Source organism: Aspergillus sydowii, assembly GCF_001890705.1.
Source record: "Aspergillus sydowii CBS 593.65 unplaced genomic scaffold ASPSYscaffold_5, whole genome shotgun sequence".
Classification (NCBI taxonomy): Eukaryota; Fungi; Ascomycota; class Eurotiomycetes; order Eurotiales; family Aspergillaceae; genus Aspergillus; species Aspergillus sydowii.
Genome location: NW_024467863.1, coordinates 56,446 through 75,217, shown reverse-complemented (window position 1 = coordinate 75,217; position 18,772 = coordinate 56,446). Strand labels below are relative to the sequence as shown.

The window sequence follows — 18,772 nt, the reverse complement described above, 5'->3', positions numbered from 1 at the left end:
CATCCATCTCATCTGTTGATTCATCGTCGCGTGGCTGCTTGGCCTCTTCTACTTTTCTCGGAGGGGAACAGCCGCGCATTAGCAACCCCTTGCGCTTTCACGGCCCGGCGAGCCCATCCATCTGGGTTTTAAAGGAAGGGAGACGGAAGGGAGACGCAAAGTAACTGCTGCTGCTTCTCCTGCAATCGAATCAGAACAGCATTCACTGCGTCCTCGGCCTGTCTCTTGCGCGTCCGAACCATTGCAGGTGTCGCAGGTGTTTGTCGTTGTCTTGGATTTACGCCTCCCTCTGATCGCGCGCGTGTATCCTCGCTGCAGTCCAGTCGCTCCTGCACTTTCGCGTCGTGCCTGCTTATTCTGACGCGGGCTTGACCATCCTGAAACATTCCCCTATCGGTTTCGTTTCATCCAAGGCGCCTGGAAAACCCAAACCCAGCAGTGGTAAACAGATACGCTGGTCGAGAGTGCGCGCCTTGGTGGTTTGAATATCGTCGAGGGGCGGTGCACCCACACCATCAATATTCAACTGTTATAACGTGGCCTTGAGGATCTTCCTCTAACATTGTGATGTCAATCCATAGCCCGCTACACCTTGTTTGCTTTTTTTGCCTTTGAGACCGTTGCTCGCACGATCCTCTCCAAACATTCCATCGCGTCGGAAATCGACACAATCAGCCCTGGTTGGCTAACGACGGAGGACGAAAAGAGCAGTCAGACTTGCCTGTTCACTTTGTTGTGATTTCCTGCTGCGCCTCGAATAGTTATCTTTGACACGACTAGCTTTCACACACCACACCACACTCAGGTCTCACCTCTACTTCATATATTATCGATCAAAAATCGTGATTTTTTTTGATCAGTTTGTCAAGACCCAACCAATCATGGTTGCTACGTTCTCGCCGCATCGTGATGCGGGCGGCACATTGCACCTACCATCACATTCTGGAATTCATCACATCGATGCCAATACGGCCATCCGACAACTTCGCCGATCTTTCTCCCGCTCACCTTCGAAGAGCTCGAACTTCTCACTTCTAACATCTCGAAACCACTCTCCGTCTAAAACCACCTCTTACGTCTCTTCCCCATTGTCGCCGTCGCGAAGATCCGCGCAGGGCAACTTTGTGCTCTTTCCCAGCTCCTCTCAACAATCACCATTTGCTATCCCGTATCCACCTAGCGCAAAAATCTCGCGCCCTACAATGCGCCGCGCGCGGACGTCTCCTCGAAGTCCGGCCAAACGCGCTCTTAACGTCTCAACTGACCAAGGGAACGCAAAACCCCTTCACGAGATACCGGTTACTCCTGGGGTAGAGAACTCCTCGCCCATACCGGGAATCAGCCTCTTGCCTGACGAAATGGGCGGGGCCCCTGGTGCATGCTCGAGCGACCAAACTGTGTGTATGGATGGATCGTCTACTACCCGGCCTTCAGCCTCTCGGGTTGAGAAGCGACGAAGCGGGACATTTGGCTCATACTCAGCTGTGAGTCCCATGAAACGAAGCGATGGCATTATGAACTTAGATCGCGCGTCAAGGGGTAGCCCTTCAGCGAAACGACGAAGCGTCCATGCGGTGAATCTCTCAGCAGACTTTAGCATATTTGATAGCGAAAGTGTCACGCATACACCGGAGGATTCGAAAACAGCAGATTTCGACCTGGAGAAGGACGCAATATTATTCCCAAATACTACTAATACAACTACGCCGCCATTCAGTCCTTTTGCTACCGTCCCTAGACGTACCTCATCTCTACGGCGGTCAACACTCCAGCAACGTTCAAGCGATAGGTCCTTATTCTCTCGCGCTAAAACTATGGGTGACTCAGAGGGTTCCGATGCGGGAACTCCTTTAACCGTTCGTTCACGGCCATCTTTGGACAGCAACACCTTCCAACCCAGTCACGAGAGCCTATTCTCCCCACGCCCTGCCAAGGGTAACTCATTATTCTCGAACCCAAATGAAACAGCGCCACGACCAAGCGCTCATCCGTTGTCCAGGACGATCACTCAATCTTCATCCAGTTCTAGCCTGGTAGATGACTCCCCTACTCATGAACCCCCCCAGAAAAGCGATCGCCCAAGAGCGATCTTCAATTTCTCGAAATCACTACCAGCTGGTGCCACTCGGCCTACCGCTGCATGCCATCTCACTCGCGAGGACTCGGCGTCATCAACGGATTCTTTTGCTACACCTGAAAACTACAAGCTCGTCAAACCCCTCCCAGCCGCATTTATGTCCACTGGTCTCATATCAAAGAAGAACCGCAATGTCGATGATTCCCAGAGCATGCTAGGATCAAGCAAAAATATGCCTGACACGCCGTGCAAAAGACCTGTAAACTTGTTTACCACTGGCCAGAGGGCCCAACCCGAGGAACTGCTCGGAAAGTCGACTCTGAGCAATTCCATAGATATGCCTCCTCCTTCGCCGTTTAATCCTCCCAGCGCACGACCCAAGCCGGGCCCTTTTGGTCGAGGTATGGGCATCTTCGGAAATACCTTCAATCGACCAGACATCTCGCGGCGCGGAAGCTTGGCTAGTATTGACGGGGATGATGGGCTACATATTCAGTCGCCTTCTAACCGACAGGATAGTCAGCCACTTTGTGAGTCCGACTTACCCCCAACGCCTACCAAACAGTCGTTTTTCCCGTCTCGAACATACCCTCCTACCGCCTCACAAATCGCCTCCCTTGAGCGCCTGTCTGAGGCGAGGGGTACAAATTCTAGCCCATTACATGACAGATTTCAACGTGGATCCCCTCGTACGCCTCAAGAACACCTCTGCCCTCCCGATCCTAGTGGCCTAACTATATCAGCACCCAATGACCGGCAGTCTGTCCAGCCAGACTTCAACCCTTTCAACCTGCCTGCCACTCCGACCGGCCCACGCGACTCTTTCATAGGCAAAAGGCCGAGCCTCCCACTGGATATACACCATGCTCCAGATGTAGATCCGTGCCTGACATCTCGCTTTGAACGCGTTGAACTCGTCGGCACCGGGGAGTTCTCGCAAGTCTACCGTGTTTCTCAACCGAATGAAGTCCCTTTGTCCATATTCTCGACAACTCCAAAATCTCCTAAAGCTCTGCATGAGAAGGTTTGGGCTGTTAAGAAGGCGAAACAACCATACTCAGGGTTGAAGGACCGTGAGCGTCGTATTCGAGAAGTCGACACCTTGAAGGCCCTCACGAATTTTGACCATATTATATCTTTCACCGGCAGTTGGGAAGACAATGGGCACCTCTACATTCAAACAGAGTACTGTGAGGAGGGTAGCTTGGATGTTTTCCTCGCGCAGGTGGGACTGAAAGCAAGGCTCGATGACTTTCGGATCTGGAAGATCTTGCTCGAGCTATCTACGGTAACTTGCCCATCATTTCTATACTCGCAAGACTGCAGTGTGCTAATCATAAACAGGGTTTGAAACATATACACGATTCCGGGTTTATTCACCTCGATCTAAAACCAGCTAACATCCTGGTCACGTTCGAAGGTGTCTTGAAGATTGCAGATTTTGGTATGGCTACCCGATGGCCTGCCGAAGAGGGAATTGAAGGGGAGGGTGACCGTGAATATATTGGCCCAGAAATTTTAATGGGACGATATGACAAGCCAGCGGACATATTCTCCTTGGGACTGATCATTTTCGAGATTGCCGGCAATGTTGAGCTTCCCGACAACGGCCTTTCGTGGCAAAAGCTAAGGAACGGCGATATGAGTGACGTACCGAGCCTGACCTGGAGCTCTGAGACTACTGTTTTCCGCGATGCGTCTGGGAACCCCGTCTCGGAAGAGCCATCATTTGATGAACTGTGCGCGTCGGAATTTGGGGATGATGACTTCGGTACACCTGACTTTTTGAGGAGCAATAGCGAACGAAAACCAATACCGTTCACTCGGAGCAGTGAACTTGCCGACCCTCCTGCTTTTATGGTCGATGCTGGTCATGAGCAATCCCTAGATAATATCGTTCGCTGGATGATTTCCCCTGAACCACAGGACCGTCCGACGGCTGATAAAATTCTGGAGTCCTATGGCGTCCAATTTTCCGCGTCCCGGCGTAGGGCTGGCGCCACAGTTTACGAGGGCAATTGGGGCCCTGCCGATGATGTTCTTGCAGAAGACGCAGAAATGATCGATGTTTGATTAATACGACCTGTCATATTATTGCATTTGGACGGAGTTGGTAATTTCTCAGATTCCCCTATGGTACCATCTAATGACGGCGTTCATGCGGCCATTACCGACTTTTAATGTTCATTCTGGGACCACCAACCACCACAGTGGCTTTGACGGAGAACAACCACTTACCTTGGCTTATACCCGACCACCTTTGACGCTCTGACAGTTGATACTGCAGCTTGCCTCAAAGGTTATTCCGCTCATTACCTTATTTTCTTTTGTTGTTGTACCACCAATCTAGCCTCGATGCTTGGGTTTTCCCCTTCCACTATGTATCAGTAATATCTGCGTGGTTGGATTCTTACTTTTTTATTTTCTTCCACGGGGCATCCTGTCTCCCTTATACACTCGAGGCTCTTTCTTCCTATTTTGAAGCAAGATGATTTCGATGGTGTAATGGGGTTTTCTGAGAACCTTTTGTTGGAGTATATGGAAAGCTCTTTTGTTGTTTTCTGGAGCACTTTGGGGCGTTCTATGATGAATTTTTTACCTTTATCATATTTTTTTTTTGAACCTGTTGTTCCCTTTCCTATGTGACCTTGATGGGCACTGGACAGAAAGGATGTCATCAAGCGGGCTTGAGAGCAAGCAATGTTTGTTACCTATACTACTGAATGAACGTGGCCACTCCCGGACGCGCAATGTCTTTACCAGTATTTCAAACCATTCCTTAAGTAACGCGTTTCGTAGTTGTGTTACGTTGGGGAAAAAAAAAAAATGCGCGCTGACTGTTCAAGTGATGCACCTAATGTGAAGACCTACATTAAAAATAAATAAAACAGCCACATCCAGACCGGATGTAAACAGATTGAATAAAAACGATTCAGATTAGAACCGATGAGCAGTCATTTCTGCTGTACCTCCCGCACCATGACTGCCTTCACCAGCTGCTTCAACCTGCGGATAGTACCAAGTGGTAACAGAGATTATGAGATAGATCAGAACGCAAAGACCTCCCTCGAGGTAATTTGATTTGCCATCGCGTAGGAAATTCCCTACAACAAGGATTGCCAAAACAACGAGAACAATCATAAAGATCTCGAAATTGAGACTGACATCCTTGGATAAGCCCCAGCCGACAATGACGGCGAGGGGCGCGTTTAGGAGAGCGGTCTGAATTGACGGCCCGAGGCAATGGAAGAGGGCGAAGTTGATTTGGTTGTCCCTACAAATAGACGTTAGCAAGTTCTATGTAGCTCAAGTGCAGGGCCTCATGCGGGTTGTAGAGATGATGTAGACAACTTACCAAGCTTCGTCGATAGCGGTGAGGTGCTCTGCGGCCTTTTCGACGACGGGGACGAGAATGAGACCCATGAAGTTATCCGGCACGCCTTGCTCCAGAACGATATGTTCAATCTCCTGGACAAGGAATACAGCCGACATGCAGACACAGGCTAGGGCTATGGCGATTGCTATCAGGCACTCTGTAAGCGTGAGCTTGGCACGCTTCTTCTCCTTCTCACGATCCTCGTCGCGATTTTCATCAATCTCGAGGACCTCGTCGAATATAGTGTGATGGCTATGGAGGTTGTAGAATAGATACCTGACCAGCAGAAAAACCCCGTAAGCAATGCCTTCTAGACGCCGGGAAGTGGGCGAGCTTACATAGAAAAAGCGACCAAAAGAATGACGGCGGTGGCTCGACTGATTTTTAGAGTAGACCGAGTTATGTCGTCCGACGTGACGTTGGTACTTGTGCCGCCGCTGTTCAGAGTCGCATTGAAGGCGCTGGGAATCAACAGACCGAAGCCAGCAACCAGCAACAACCCAGAGCCAACCTCACTGACTGCCTCATGGAACGTCTGCTCCTCACGCCCAAGGCCTCCAAAGAAAAAGCATAGGCCTAAACAAAGAAGCAGATTTGCCAAGATTGACCCTAGAATAGCAGCTTGGATAACGGGTATCAGGTTACCATTTTGATCGTTATGGATCAACACCATGAAGAGGACAATTTCCACAACCGAGCTAAGAGTAGTCTCCAGAAGCACGCCAAGCACCTTGGGTAGCTTTTTGGCAAGCTCGCCGCCACCAAAGCCAAGCAGGTTTGCAGATGGCACCATTGCAACGTAGTTAAGGGCAAAAACCCAAACGTGAAGGTCCGGTCGAGCGAAGTGCATAACGATCGCCGCTGGGACAAAAGGCCACAGGATATTAACTATCATCGAGAGAGTACAAGTGCTCCTGAAGCAGACCTGCAGGAACAAAAGGGGATGCACTCCGCTCCGTCCACTCTGCCCAGCAGTGTGGACTCGAAGGAAGTTTCGACGCGTGGGTGGCCCTTTTTCATCATGATGCCTGGGTAGGACATTTCCATCGCCATCGTTGGTGTTGGCAACTGGGCGATTGAAGTCGGACATCAACAAACTCTCATTTCCCTCTTGGAGTGACGAGGGCCGACTCCCTACCCGAGACATTCTGTATGGTATGTGAGGACGACGTAACTGTCAAAGGTGGCTTTTCAAGGATGTATCCGATAGGCGTGGCCAATAGTGAAGGGTATGCTGGTATAGTATTTTCTGGTGAGAACAAAGAGGTAGCCGAAGCTCAAAACAAAGGTACACAGAATAAACGTGGATCATCGGCGTGTGATTTCATACATCCAAGCACGTTGCGTCAAAGCATGTCGAGTCCAATCCAGCTTGGTGACAGGGAGGACAGTCACTGAGAGTTTGGACGCAGCAGCGGAGGCAGTGAGAATAGTGGCACAAACATGAGCTGAAAAGACATCCAAGGGACAACGGCAAGGGCTCTAATAAGAATAATTGTAATTACTAGTCCTGACAGAAGACGATCGGTCTCAAATTGGGTGAGCTGGCACCGCGCAAGTGGCTCAGCCGTGTGGATTAGTCCCTCAAGACTAAACTTATTCTCTGCAAGAGGAAGATCAGAGACGAAAGCCGAAATACCGAAGGGGCGTAGTTTTCGCCAATTGGAAGAGGCCGTTTGTCGAGTCGAGTCAGCGATAGGTGCTGTTATCGACAATGTTGTCTATTGATAATTGATATGTATCTTGACTCTTGACCCTTGAAACGCTTTGGCTCGGCCATCAAGGCCCAGCTCCATTTCAATGGCTGGAGAGCAGAAAGGCGTTTGGAACGAACTTCCTTCATCTGCCCCTTAAGGGTTTGCTATGTCCACAGGCTGCGTTGCAACTTGCAAACGGCAATAATGTATCCACGTTGCAGGGTGTATCACTCAAACAGCGCACCACACCCAATTCGTTCTTCCGAATTGATGGGTTCTTTTTTAATGATGCTCACTTGGCACCCTTTCTGCCTTACTTGGGCAAGAGCCTTGCTGAATGCTGAGTCGGATATCTGCCCCAAAAACTCCTTTTTGAAAGCTTGAATATGCCCAAAAATCCACCCTGCACAGCCACAATGGGTCCCGACACATCCCAGTCTCAACTGCTCCTGCTCATTTGCTCAGGGATGAAGTGGGCCGGGCGAGGGCGAGATATACCCACTCTTAAATGATGCTCATTTCAACAGCTGAAAAATACAGGACGAGCTGTGGCGCTGATAAACAAACAATAAGGTGCACGGAACTTGGCCATTATGCGACGATGTGTGATAAAATATCCCTCCCTATTCCGGGGCTGTGAAAACTGAAAATGCTTGCCATCTCACGCTTAACTCCGTAGGCAAATGAATGTGACCCGAGTTGCATTGCATCTTGAGACTGTTCTCGGCATTCAAGGCTCATTGGGATTCGGACAGAGGGCTCTGCCTAATATCGCGATCGCTATCAACTCAATAATAAACAGCCAGGGCGGGGCAGGGTGCACCTGCTGCCACGGCTTTGCATGATTTGCCTTTTACTGGGCCCATCCATATACGAGGTAGGTTGACCGTATTGGATACCTAGTCTCACCTCATCTCTAGACCCTTGATTCCCCTTTAGTTAAGGAATTCGACTAGTGAAGTTGCAGGAAGACATTTGCAGTTCTGCAGTGACAATATTGTGCAGGCTGTTGTTTGTCGCGAATCTTCGTGCGGAACGGCTACAAAACAAACAGAACTAATTGGGACGTCGTCCGGATCGGGACTAGTCAAGTCGACATCAGCGGCGGAATGGCGAGACTCGAAGTGGCGGGCGGCTATCCTCGGCGGAGGGACATCTCTGTTTTCGCCGTCCCATTCGAACTTTTCCACCATCACCGCGAATTGGGATCTCGCTGAATTCCGTGTTTTTTAATCTGTGTACAGAAACCCCATCGCGACACTTCTCTGTTCTGGAGGGTTACGCCGTGATGTCATCCAAAACGACCCCAGCCATCCCTCCGGTGGCCCTTGATGCTATTACCCAACACATTGGCAACACTCCTCTTGTGAGATTGAACAAGTTGCCGCAGAGCTTCGGAATTAGCGCGGCGGTATATGCGAAACTGGAATACTTCAACGCAGGCGGGAGTGTCAAGGATCGGATAGCTCTTCGAATGATTGAAGAGGCCGAACGGTCAGGGCGTATTAAGCCAGGCGACACTCTGATCGAACCTACCAGTGGTAATACGTAGGTTATCTAGATTCTGAACAACTTCATGTAGTACGCGTTCTAACTTGTATTCTTACCAAGTGGTATTGGGTTGGCCCTTGTCGCAGCCGTTAAGGGTAAGTGATGTGTCCCAACTGAATCTACCGTCGCCTGACATTCGAACTAATCTAATCTTAGGCTATAAGACAATCATCACCCTCCCAGAAAAGATGTCTGCCGAAAAGGTTTCTGTTTTGCGCGCACTGAACGCCACTATTATCCGCACTCCTAATGAAGCTGCATACGACTCGCCTGAATCCCACATTGGCGTTGCAAAACGCCTCGAAAAGGAGCTTCCGAACGCACATATTCTGGACCAATATGGAAATGAAAACAACCCTTTAGCGCATGAGTTCGGCACAGCGGAAGAGATTTGGACCCAGACTAAGGGTGAAATAAAGGCAATCGTTGCTGGGGCAGGTACTGGTGGAACAATCACGGGTCTTTCCCGTGGGTTGAAAAAGCATAACTCCAACGTTCAAGTAATTGCCGCGGATCCCCAGGGGTCTATTTTGGCCTTACCAGCAGCATTGAACGAGAAACATGCCAACGAAGCGTATAAGGTTGAAGGAATTGGGTATGATTTTATTCCCCAGGTACTGGATCAGCATGCTGTCGACAAGTGGTATAAGACAGACGATAAAGAATCTTTCATATATGCTCGCCGTTTGATTGCGGAAGAGGGACTTCTTGTTGGTGGAAGCAGCGGAAGCGCAATCGCGGCTCTCGTACAAGCTGCACGAGATAATCAGTTCAAAACAGACGACGTTGTCGTTGTCATTTTGCCTGACAGCATCAGAAGCTATCTTACCAAGGTAACACTTTCAACTAAATTTTGTGGCAATCGATATCTCTAACTAATTTAGTTCGCTGACGACGATTGGCTTGCCGCAAACGATCTTTTACCATCATCACTTTCCACTGAGGCCACCCTTCAACCTTCCAGCGAAAAGCCTCAGGGACAAGATGACGCCTTCATGGGCAACAAGGTCAGCTCACTACGACTCAAGCCAATCACGACAGTCCATTCCAACATACCCTGCGAAACTGCCATTGAGATCATGCGCGACAGAGGTTTCGACCAACTTCCGGTCCTTGCACCGTCGGGTAAAAGACTTGTCGGCCTCGTCACACTCGGGAATGTTCTAAGCCGACTGACACATAACCGCGCAAATGGGAAAAGCCCAGTTGCAGACGTCATGTTTGATTTCCGCACCATCCCAGAGGTCGTCACCGATCCGCGAGACATGGGCCTTACGAACATCAAGCCCAGTCAAAACGGCGGGGATGCGCTAAAGCCACAGATAAGAAATCGAAAGTTCGTTGAGATTACTCTAGATACTCCTCTGAGTGTGCTGAATCGCTTCTTCGAATGGAACAGCGCTGCTATTGTTACCGAGAAAGACAAGAGCGGGATCCTCAGACCTGTGGCTGTTGTCACGAAAGTCGACCTTCTTACTTGGATGCTTCATCACAAAAAGAATGGTGCATAAAATAGATTTCACATTGGATTGAAATGTTTTTTTTTGTGACAGTGCTCAACGTTACTTCATCTCTATTATTTCATTATTGCTCGGTATTCTTGGGCCTAGGAATAGAGGAGTCGGGAATACATTGGATTCAACACCATCAAATCACACTGGCCGGAGTTTCCATCGCAGCATATTTCTATATTTCGGATTTAAAAAATGCCAATACGTACTCGTAATGATACAAGGGTTGCAGAATGCAAATAGCCGGCTGCGTGGCATTTACTTGTGCCGGTAGTTGATGTATATATCAATCTGATATCTGTAATCTCAGACATCCAAAAATTGTTGCATGTGTTAGAGTATCAAAGACACTGGCCGACCCATTCTTCCCATCTCCGCACACCAGCTCCTACATGCTCCTCATCGCCCTTGACAGCTCCACCCACGACTTGGACGTTCACACCAATTTCTTCTTCAAAACTCTGGAAGTCGAATGTATCCTTCACATCATAACTGCCCAGAATGTCATCCTCCCCTTCACCCTCACCACCGTCAGCACTAGCATCCATAAGCCCCTTGCTCTTAGACTTGCGGACCTTATCAATCTCCGCCTCTAATTTCTCACGCACTGATCTTGGAGGGAGTGCTGTGAACAGATCTTGCTTGTTCGCTGCAACAAGAACAGGTATCTCCGCCGCGGCTTTGGCTGAGGATTTACCCCGTTGAAGGGCGCGTTTTTGAAGGATTAAAAGCACGTCATACAGGTACGACGCCGCGTCTCTCAAAGCTTCTGTTTCAGAAATCGCTGCAGTGTCGATCATAAAGAGGATGCCACGCAACTTTGACCTCGTATCTTTAGACGTGGACATTGACAGGAGCTCGGAAAGGCCCTGGGATCCGCGCAGCTTTCCATGGCCGGGAGTGTCCCTCACTCGGTACTTTATGGGGTTTCGCTGAGCTTCTTTCAAGGAAGGGTCATTGACGGATCGGTATCTGTTGGATGCAATGGGGACGGAGACAGGAAGGCGAAGTATAGCGAGATTTGAGGTTTGGGAAGTATGCGTGGGCTGTGATTTTGGCTTTGGAGCAAACGACGACTTCGCTTCAAGCTTTTCAAGGTGACCGGGTTAGTAAAAGAAGTATACAATTGGGCTTTGGCATTCCACGAGGGGACATGGTCGAACATACCAGGCTTAGAAGAGCAGTTTTACCTGCCCCGCTAGGCCCGAGAAGTAGGAAATTGCTGGACGGTGGAGATGCAACTGTTCGGTAGAAGATAAGATGTAGCAAGATGGGAACACCGAATGTAATAATCACCGCGATAGCAATCCCCAGCGGGCTCCCTTCAAGCAGCTTTGTAGCTACTATTTCGAAGAACTCGTACGCGCTCATTCTGAGTGGTGTGCCGCCGAAAATGGTAGATGGTGGTGTAGAGAAAAGAAAGAATGTGAAAGGAATATCGGAAATCCAGGTCCCATCCGTCAACCTGTCATGGTTGAGAAATAGTGTCCGGAGTCTTCAGCAGAAAGAATCGGAAACCCGACCTCGTGGAAATACTCGTGGATCTTGTTTCCCAACGGTGAGTGATCAGCAATAATGATCACGCCACCTGGAGTTCTCAGTCTCTCACAAGGTTGTTCATGCCTTAATATGAAGGCCAAAATTTATTACTGCCTGAAGGCCTTATTATACAGGCCATCAATGTTTTGAAGGGCTACATACCTCAAGCTTCCAAGGGGGTACATGGTAGGGTGAAGATTAAGGCAGCAAATGCGAATAATAGAATCTTCACTCATTCAATCGAATTTATCTACTGTTTTTCACTCATTCATCTGCGACCCTTGCCCACTCTTCCCACTTTCTTCCGCCGCGCTACTATTTACACCAACTCTCTGAACTATACAAGACGCTCATTATGCAACTCACCCGTGCATTTACGGTCACTTTCATCTTTGCCCTGGCATCGACCGTCTCTGCAAGCTTCAATAGTCTAAATCGAGGCGCAGAAGCTGCGGTCAAATCTCGCGACGCCATAACAGCAACTTGGGAAGAAACTGGTTCGCTCTCACCCGATCTATATCCCAGGATGAACCAAAGTGAAGGCGACGTGGATATGCAGAAACGAAAAGTCGCGGCGGATCCATACGCAGTCCCCTATCCCCTGCAGACCGGCCTGACTAGATACGCCCCAATGGCCAAGAAACCTGGAACTGCGATCGCGACAACGCCGCCAACGCCCCAGTTTCCGTCCAGTCCATACATAGTTGCTACAAAGTATATGTCACCAGCAACCGTCGAGACAACACTTACTGCTTCTGAGACAGTGTCTGTTACTATGGTTGAGAACACGGTATGTGATATATGCTATATGTTGCAGAATCCTCACCCTCTTTCCTGCTGCGGTTGATGGAAAGCAGTCTGACTGACGGACAACTCAAGGCTGCTCCTGCACAACATCCTTAAGATTCGTGATATATCAAATATTTCGGGGGTTGAGTGGGGTTGATTCTGAAATTGAGTTGTGGGCAAAATGAAGACATTCTCGGCGTGGNCTTTTGGGCACATGGGGACTAGCGGTTCAAAATAATGTGTAGATGATGAATCGATCCCCTTGTTTATAACTTTTTCCCATGAGTTCTCATCACTTTTGCAACCGGGCAAATATCATTTTTATCTCTATATACAGTAAGACAAGTAGACCACAAAGATGGTGAAAAGTCAGAAAAAACTAATATCAGGCTATATAATAGTAGATAGGTATCGTTCGCTTTTCAAAAATATCAATAATCTTCCGTGAATGGGGTATGGTATTGGCAACATGATGTTGGCAATGGTCATCGTCGTGTGTATTCATCGTTTCCAAAGAACGAAATGTTCTCGCGCAGTGCAACGTATTCACTGTCCGCATATCCTAGTAATGACCGTATGTGTGTACTCCTGTGGCCCTTGATCCGAGCTATTTCGAGACTACCATAGTTGACCAACGCACGACCCACTTCTTTGGGTTCTTGGCCAGGGTGAAGGAAGTCACCATTTAGAGCATCGGGGGATATTCTTTCCACGGCCACTAACCGAACCGCTTCCTGCTGCCCAAAATGGCCGTCGACGTCGACGACTCCTGCTGGGAGGAGGCTTGCCTTTTTCTGGAGTGCAGCGTATGCGCCTTGATCGATATATAGAGTACCATGAGGTGTTAAACCATGAAGCAGCCAGAATGAACGTGATTGAATGGGAGTTTCAGAAGGAAGAAAGCGAGTATGGAGGGGTGGACTTGATGCCTGTGGTGTGGAAGTGGTGCTCGCCTCATCCGCAGAATCGGATGCAGCTGCTTTCTTCAACTCCTGGAGGTATCTTACAACATCATGAATGTTTCCGGGTTTGGAACTTTTGGTGATAATTGTCGTCACGCCAGCGCTAGTTCCCAATCTGGCCGCTGTGATCTTTGTACTCATACCTCCGGTTCCGAGCGCAGATCCGGCAGAAGAAACATCTGCTTCTAGCGAAGAAATGTCTGAAACTACTTCGATTGGCCGTGCATCAGGATCAGTCCGCGGGTTTGCTGTATAGAGACAATCAACATCTGTCATCAGAAAGAGGTAGTCCGCCTTGACCATTGCCGCCGTGATAGCCGATAATGTATCATTGTCGCCAAATTTGATTTCCTTTGTGGGTCATATTAGTATATACACATGAAGTCTACATGCAGCCTGTGAATAACTTACTGAAACAGCCAGTGTGTCATTTTCGTTGACAATGGGGATCACCCCCATATCAAACAGTTGCGCAAAAGTGTTTTGCGCATTAACATATTGAGTGCGCTTTCTGCCATTAGAGAAGGTGCAATACTATAAACCCAGCAAGAGTTAACTTACATCTGCGATGTCATTGCGAGTCAGCAGTATTTGGGCAACCGGAAGCCGAAGATGTGAAAATAGCCCGTCCCAGAGGCTCATGAGTCGGCACTGACCAACAGCTGCCAACGCCTGCACAATTCAGTCTTCAAATCCATGAATCGAATTGTTTATTGGTTCTCATACCTGTATGCGAGGTATATATTTTGGTCTCTCCTCGACATCCATTCTCCGCAACCCCACGCCAACGGCACCGGAAGAGACCAGGACGACATTGTGGCCGTCACGGTGAAGTTTGGCAGCTGTTTCGACGATGAGTGTAAGAATCGAAAGGATAGGCTCATGGGTATGTTCATCGACAATAGAGCTTGTGCCTATTCGAAAACAGGTGGTTAGAATTTCCGTGACTCTGCCAGGTTACTGGATCCCCGCACCTAATTTGATGACGACGGTCAGGGGCTCGGTTGCCATTGTCGCTGCGAGATTTAATCTTTCTAGAAGACACTGAATTGCTGAACATCACACAATATAGCAAAATAGGAGTTTCTTTTGTTTGACTCCTCGATTACATGAACAAGGCTGACTGACTCATTTGCGGACAAGGATGTTGTTTTCTTTCTGCCGCAGGGCACCGCCAAGGTAAAATGCGGAGAGCGTCCGAAGGCCCCGGAATCAGCTCTTGATTTGAAGATCGATTGTCAGGTACACCAACCATACATCCCAATTATCAGAAACGCCATGTCAGACTCCCAGTCGAGTAGTGAACTGCCGGCACCGGAAAAGGTCGCCGATACGGGATTTCAACCTGGAGATGATACGTTTACACATTGGCGCAACATCTTCAACATCCTCACGGGGAAGATGACGGCTGAGGGAAGAGAGAAATTTCGCGTAGCACGAGATCTGCGAAATGAAACGGAAGACTGCAAGCGCTGCAATGATCAAAGAGACTATCTTTTGCAGTACAGTAAGTTTGAGTACTCCTAGGTTTCAGAAGCTTTTGACCCAATTAAACATGCGGCTAATAAAAATGTCATGAAAAGGCCCAGTTATCCGGTATATGAGTGACAGCATCCGGCAATTGGGCGGTGATTTGTCGAGCCATAATATCTATTGTCGTCGATGTACCAACCGGAAAGCAGGGGGCTTTGATCCGGAATATGGGATTTTGCTTTGCGCAAATGAAATGAAAGATCAAGGGCATCTGGAGGATACATTGGCCCACGAGATGGTCCATGCCTATGATCATTTAAGGTTCAAAGTTAATTGGACAGACAATCTGAGGCATGCAGCTTGCTCAGAGGTACCAAAAAGAAGAAAGCCTTTTTGATGTCCGGGGAAACACTAATGTTGAATAGATCCGAGCCAGCTCACTGAGCGGAGAATGTCGATGGGCCCGAGAGTTCTTCCGACGTGGCCAGTGGAAACTTACACAACAACATCAAGAGTGTGTTCGGCGAAGAGCTATTTTATCAGTACAGGCGCGACCGGGATGTCAGGACAAAGCCCACGCTGAGAAGGTCGTTAATGAAGTTTGGGACAGTTGCTTTAAAGACACGCGGCCGTTTGACGAAATCTATCGATAACAGTGCTTCCTTTCTTGTAATAGACGCATGCTGATCGGGTTCTTAATTGTGGCGTCAAGGGCTTTTGAATGTACCATATTGTATCATATTCGGAACGCTGAAAAGAAAACAGACTCTGTGCCAGTTGCTAATTCTGAGAAGACTTGTAACTGGAATGAAAACCAAGCAGACCATTTAGCACCATGTACTCAACTCCATGAAAGCAGACGAAAATTAAATTAAAGACAAAACACCAAAACCCCTTGCGATGCATATGAACATCATGCTTTGCCGTCCTTTGATGGACCCGAGCTCCGTTTAATGCTCCGATCAGTTTTCGCACAATGTTTGAGAATCCAGGGATGCTTCTGGATCTCGTCAAGTGAAATCCGTTTCTCGGGATCAAGCACGAGCAGCTAAGAAATGTTAGACTCTATCAGAGATCTGATACTGACTGTAGAAGCTTACTCTTTTGATTAAGTCCCTAGCTTCGGGGCTCACGAACGAAGGAACTTGCATGTCTCCTCGCTGAATCCTTCTTTGCGTCATAACCGGGGTGTCTTCGAACGGCGCTTCTCCGACAAGAAATTCGTAGGTTAGAACACCCAAACTCCACAAGTCGACCTTCTCATTGTAGAAATTCCCCTGCGGGTTAGAGTTGAGCATCTCAGGAGGCAGGTAGTCAAGCGTCCCACACATTGTTTGCCGACGATTGTTCGGCGCATGGACACTCCAGCCAAAATCACTGATTTTGATCTCGCCGTGTATACCCACCAGAATATTCTCTGGTTTGATGTCCCGATGCATAACGTGCTTCTTGTGCAGATATTTCAAAGCCGAGGCCATCTGTGCAATATAATGAGCAGCTTTCCACTCAGGGAACCGGTGCTCTTTCCGTAGGTGCTTATACAGCTCCCCTCGACCCGCAAACTCCAGAATAAGGAAGATTCGTTTGCTGTCCTGAAAATGGCCATAAAGCCTGAGAACATTCGGATGACGTAGGTTGCTCTGAATTTCAATTTCTCGTCTGACTTGCTTCTGGACTCCGCCTTGTTGTAATTCAGACTTATGCAAAACCTTCAGTGCACATACAAAACCGGATGAGCGTTCTTTGGCGAGGTACACTCGACCGAACTTTCCCTTTCCCAAAGGCTTCCCAATCTCGAACATTCCGAGATGTAGCTTCCTGGGTGCCGGCTGCTCATAATCTCCATTTTCGTCGAGGCTGCGTAGCGATGAAGGGTTCTGAGTGGCTTTCCCGGGAGACTGAGGTACATTCATGGAATTGACCTTATTGTCATTTGTGTTCTGCAAAGCCAGTTTGAGTAAATTCGACCGATTCGCACCACTTGTGAGCTGTCCTGTGACCCCAAGTCCGGAAAGGGATACAGCGGTTGATAGCGAACTCTGGATAGCATTATTAGTGGAAGCGTCTTAATAGAGCCTTAGATGAAGCAGGTATACCTTGTGCTTAGGATAGCCGGATGATTTATTTCCGCTTCCGGCATCCTCCTTCACAGAGAGGTGCTCGAAACGAGCTTCCAAAGTCTTGGTCGCCATGATGCGAGTTGTAGTGTGAGAATCGCAGGGAAGAAGAGGCGGGGGGCGGCGCGAATGAGACGGGAAGGAGTATAATATAGTATGTTTTAAGCAAGCATTATTGAGGAATTAAGCAGATGTGCAGCGGAAGATATGATCGAAAGCACCGGTTGTCGACGGGAAAAGGAATCGAAGTTCGATCTGAGAACTTATCAGGTGTTTATGGTGACTTGAAGCTCGACTTGTCACCACGGCAACCCGTCGGACCGCACCTTTCTCCGGGCACCGCGGGGTTATTGAAACCGTTCTCCACAGCGCACCAGTGCGATACATTCCAAGCTTTGACATCACTGTTATCTAACTATTTACTCTATTCTCTATACTACTTCCATATAGACAGATATTCAACCACGGAAATCTGACCATTCATGTTTCATTGGTTTCAAATTATCGGCACTCCGCATAGAAAAACATGACTTCGAATGACCGCGCCTCGCCCGTGGCCATCGCGGGGGATACAGCTGCAGTCTCGCCCACCTGGCAAACGCCCAATTCAATTGTCGTAAGGGGATTCAAAATTTCGACTCAGAAGCTCCCCATACTTAAAGCAGAGCCCATTGAGACTATGACGAAAAATCTTGGCATCGCTCCGCCAGAAATGATATTTGGCGATAACTTCGTTTCGATTGAACACGAAAAAAGTGGATGGAGAATCAACTTTAACGCATTCGACGCGTTAGACCGCGTGGATAAGACGGGAGAGTCTATGCTTAAGGTAGCGTATTCAAGTCAGTGGCAAAAGAGCAGGTGAGCTGAACATATGTTGGCTGAAACCAGTTCCGGCCGCTGATCGTTTAGCAGAGAAACAACTCACGAAGGTATAAAGGAGGTTGTCAAGCCATTTGACTGGTCGTATAGTACCGACTACAAAGGAACTGTTTTACCTGCACAAGGCAGCGACTTTGAAGAGACCTCAACTCCTATACCAATAGAATTACTTAAACGCCCCGACCCAATATTGTTCTTCGACGAAGTAATACTATACGAAGATGAGCTAGCAGATAACGGGATTACTATGCTGTCATGTAAAATCCGTGTTATGCCAGACAGACTTCTCCTCCTGTCGAGGTTTTTCATGAGATTGGACAACGTTCTCTTCCGGCTTCGGGATACAAGGGTTTATGTCGACTTTGAAACGTCCGAAATAATAAGAGAGTACCAGGCCAGGGAATGCGAATATGAGACAGTTCGGCAGGCATGTTAAGTTCAATTTAGAATAGCGGATTTCGAAAGCTAACGCGTCATATAGAACTTAGCCAGCGCGCGGGATGATATACCAGCGATCATGAGAGACCCAAACAGACTCTCTGAACTTCTCCCCGTGATTGATAAGCAACTAGAGCGAGTATATCTCGGTGAATAATTCAGAAAGGCAAAATCATATTCATACTTTCGACATGCTTTTCCCGGCATAACGGTGCGAGGGACTGTTCCGTGACTTGAAGGACACTCGAAAGCGGCCTATATTCAGACGCTCATCTACAATCCTTTTATTGATATCAGGATTCACAACGATAGGCACCGGTTGGTGTCCTGGTACATAACCGGCGCAGCCTCTCACGCTTG

At 48.5% G+C, this 18,772-nt stretch overlaps 10 protein-coding genes across 10 annotated transcripts; 6 read left to right on the top strand and 4 right to left on the bottom strand.

Moving 5' to 3' along the window:
- Positions 1-881: 881 nt before the first annotated feature.
- Positions 882-4,150, top strand: ASPSYDRAFT_152477 (tyrosine protein kinase SWE1; the record flags this gene model as incomplete). The annotated part of the gene is made up of 3 exons (XM_040842197.1): positions 882-2,766; positions 2,821-3,365; positions 3,422-4,150. 3 exons carry the CDS (start codon positions 882-884, stop codon positions 4,148-4,150), a joined length of 3,159 nt encoding a protein of 1,052 aa, XP_040702230.1.
- Positions 4,151-5,014: 864 nt separating this feature from the next.
- Positions 5,015-6,600, bottom strand: ASPSYDRAFT_152261 (hydrogen/calcium exchanger domain-containing protein; the record flags this gene model as incomplete). Its single annotated transcript, XM_040842173.1, has 3 exons — positions 5,015-5,351; positions 5,433-5,729; positions 5,792-6,600. The coding sequence occupies 3 exons, from the start codon at positions 6,598-6,600 to the stop codon at positions 5,015-5,017; spliced, it is 1,443 nt and encodes a 480-aa protein (XP_040702229.1).
- Positions 6,601-8,438: 1,838 nt separating this feature from the next.
- On the top strand, positions 8,439-10,212 carry ASPSYDRAFT_151827 (cystathionine beta-synthase CYS4; the record flags this gene model as incomplete). The annotated part of the gene is made up of 4 exons (XM_040842132.1): positions 8,439-8,698; positions 8,762-8,796; positions 8,858-9,534; positions 9,586-10,212. The coding sequence occupies 4 exons, from the start codon at positions 8,439-8,441 to the stop codon at positions 10,210-10,212; spliced, it is 1,599 nt and encodes a 532-aa protein (XP_040702228.1).
- Positions 10,110-10,490, top strand: ASPSYDRAFT_939196 (uncharacterized protein). Its single transcript, XM_040852901.1, has one exon. It carries the CDS (start codon positions 10,236-10,238, stop codon positions 10,425-10,427), a length of 192 nt encoding a protein of 63 aa, XP_040702227.1. The 5' UTR covers positions 10,110-10,235; the 3' UTR covers positions 10,428-10,490.
- Positions 10,491-10,553: 63 nt separating this feature from the next.
- Positions 10,554-11,936, bottom strand: ASPSYDRAFT_31098 (signal recognition particle receptor subunit beta; the record flags this gene model as incomplete). The annotated part of the gene is made up of 3 exons (XM_040844838.1): positions 10,554-11,300; positions 11,380-11,677; positions 11,914-11,936. The coding sequence occupies 3 exons, from the start codon at positions 11,934-11,936 to the stop codon at positions 10,554-10,556; spliced, it is 1,068 nt and encodes a 355-aa protein (XP_040702226.1).
- A 170-nt stretch (positions 11,937-12,106) lies between these two features.
- Positions 12,107-12,654, top strand: ASPSYDRAFT_89172 (putative beta-1,6-glucan biosynthesis protein (Knh1); the record flags this gene model as incomplete). The annotated part of the gene is made up of 2 exons (XM_040852122.1): positions 12,107-12,541; positions 12,631-12,654. 2 exons carry the CDS (start codon positions 12,107-12,109, stop codon positions 12,652-12,654), a joined length of 459 nt encoding a protein of 152 aa, XP_040702225.1.
- A 371-nt stretch (positions 12,655-13,025) lies between these two features.
- On the bottom strand, positions 13,026-14,513 carry ASPSYDRAFT_57727 (glutamate 5-kinase; the record flags this gene model as incomplete). Its single annotated transcript, XM_040849420.1, has 5 exons — positions 13,026-13,853; positions 13,914-14,009; positions 14,064-14,174; positions 14,229-14,449; positions 14,477-14,513. 5 exons carry the CDS (start codon positions 14,511-14,513, stop codon positions 13,026-13,028), a joined length of 1,293 nt encoding a protein of 430 aa, XP_040702224.1.
- Positions 14,514-14,570: 57 nt separating this feature from the next.
- Positions 14,571-15,628, top strand: ASPSYDRAFT_132081 (mitochondrial inner membrane protease ATP23; the record flags this gene model as incomplete). The annotated part of the gene is made up of 3 exons (XM_040840595.1): positions 14,571-15,009; positions 15,086-15,345; positions 15,401-15,628. The coding sequence occupies exons 1-3, from the start codon at positions 14,781-14,783 to the stop codon at positions 15,626-15,628; spliced, it is 717 nt and encodes a 238-aa protein (XP_040702223.1). The 5' UTR covers positions 14,571-14,780.
- Positions 15,629-15,888: 260 nt separating this feature from the next.
- ASPSYDRAFT_151344 (aurora family serine/threonine-protein kinase) lies at positions 15,889-17,167 on the bottom strand (the record flags this gene model as incomplete). Its single annotated transcript, XM_040842090.1, has 3 exons — positions 15,889-16,023; positions 16,076-17,014; positions 17,072-17,167. 3 exons carry the CDS (start codon positions 17,165-17,167, stop codon positions 15,889-15,891), a joined length of 1,170 nt encoding a protein of 389 aa, XP_040702222.1.
- Positions 17,168-17,618: 451 nt separating this feature from the next.
- Positions 17,619-18,569, top strand: ASPSYDRAFT_57723 (TIP41 family protein; the record flags this gene model as incomplete). Its single annotated transcript, XM_040849419.1, has 3 exons — positions 17,619-17,953; positions 18,008-18,401; positions 18,456-18,569. 3 exons carry the CDS (start codon positions 17,619-17,621, stop codon positions 18,567-18,569), a joined length of 843 nt encoding a protein of 280 aa, XP_040702221.1.
- Between the last annotated feature and the right edge of the window lie 203 nt (positions 18,570-18,772).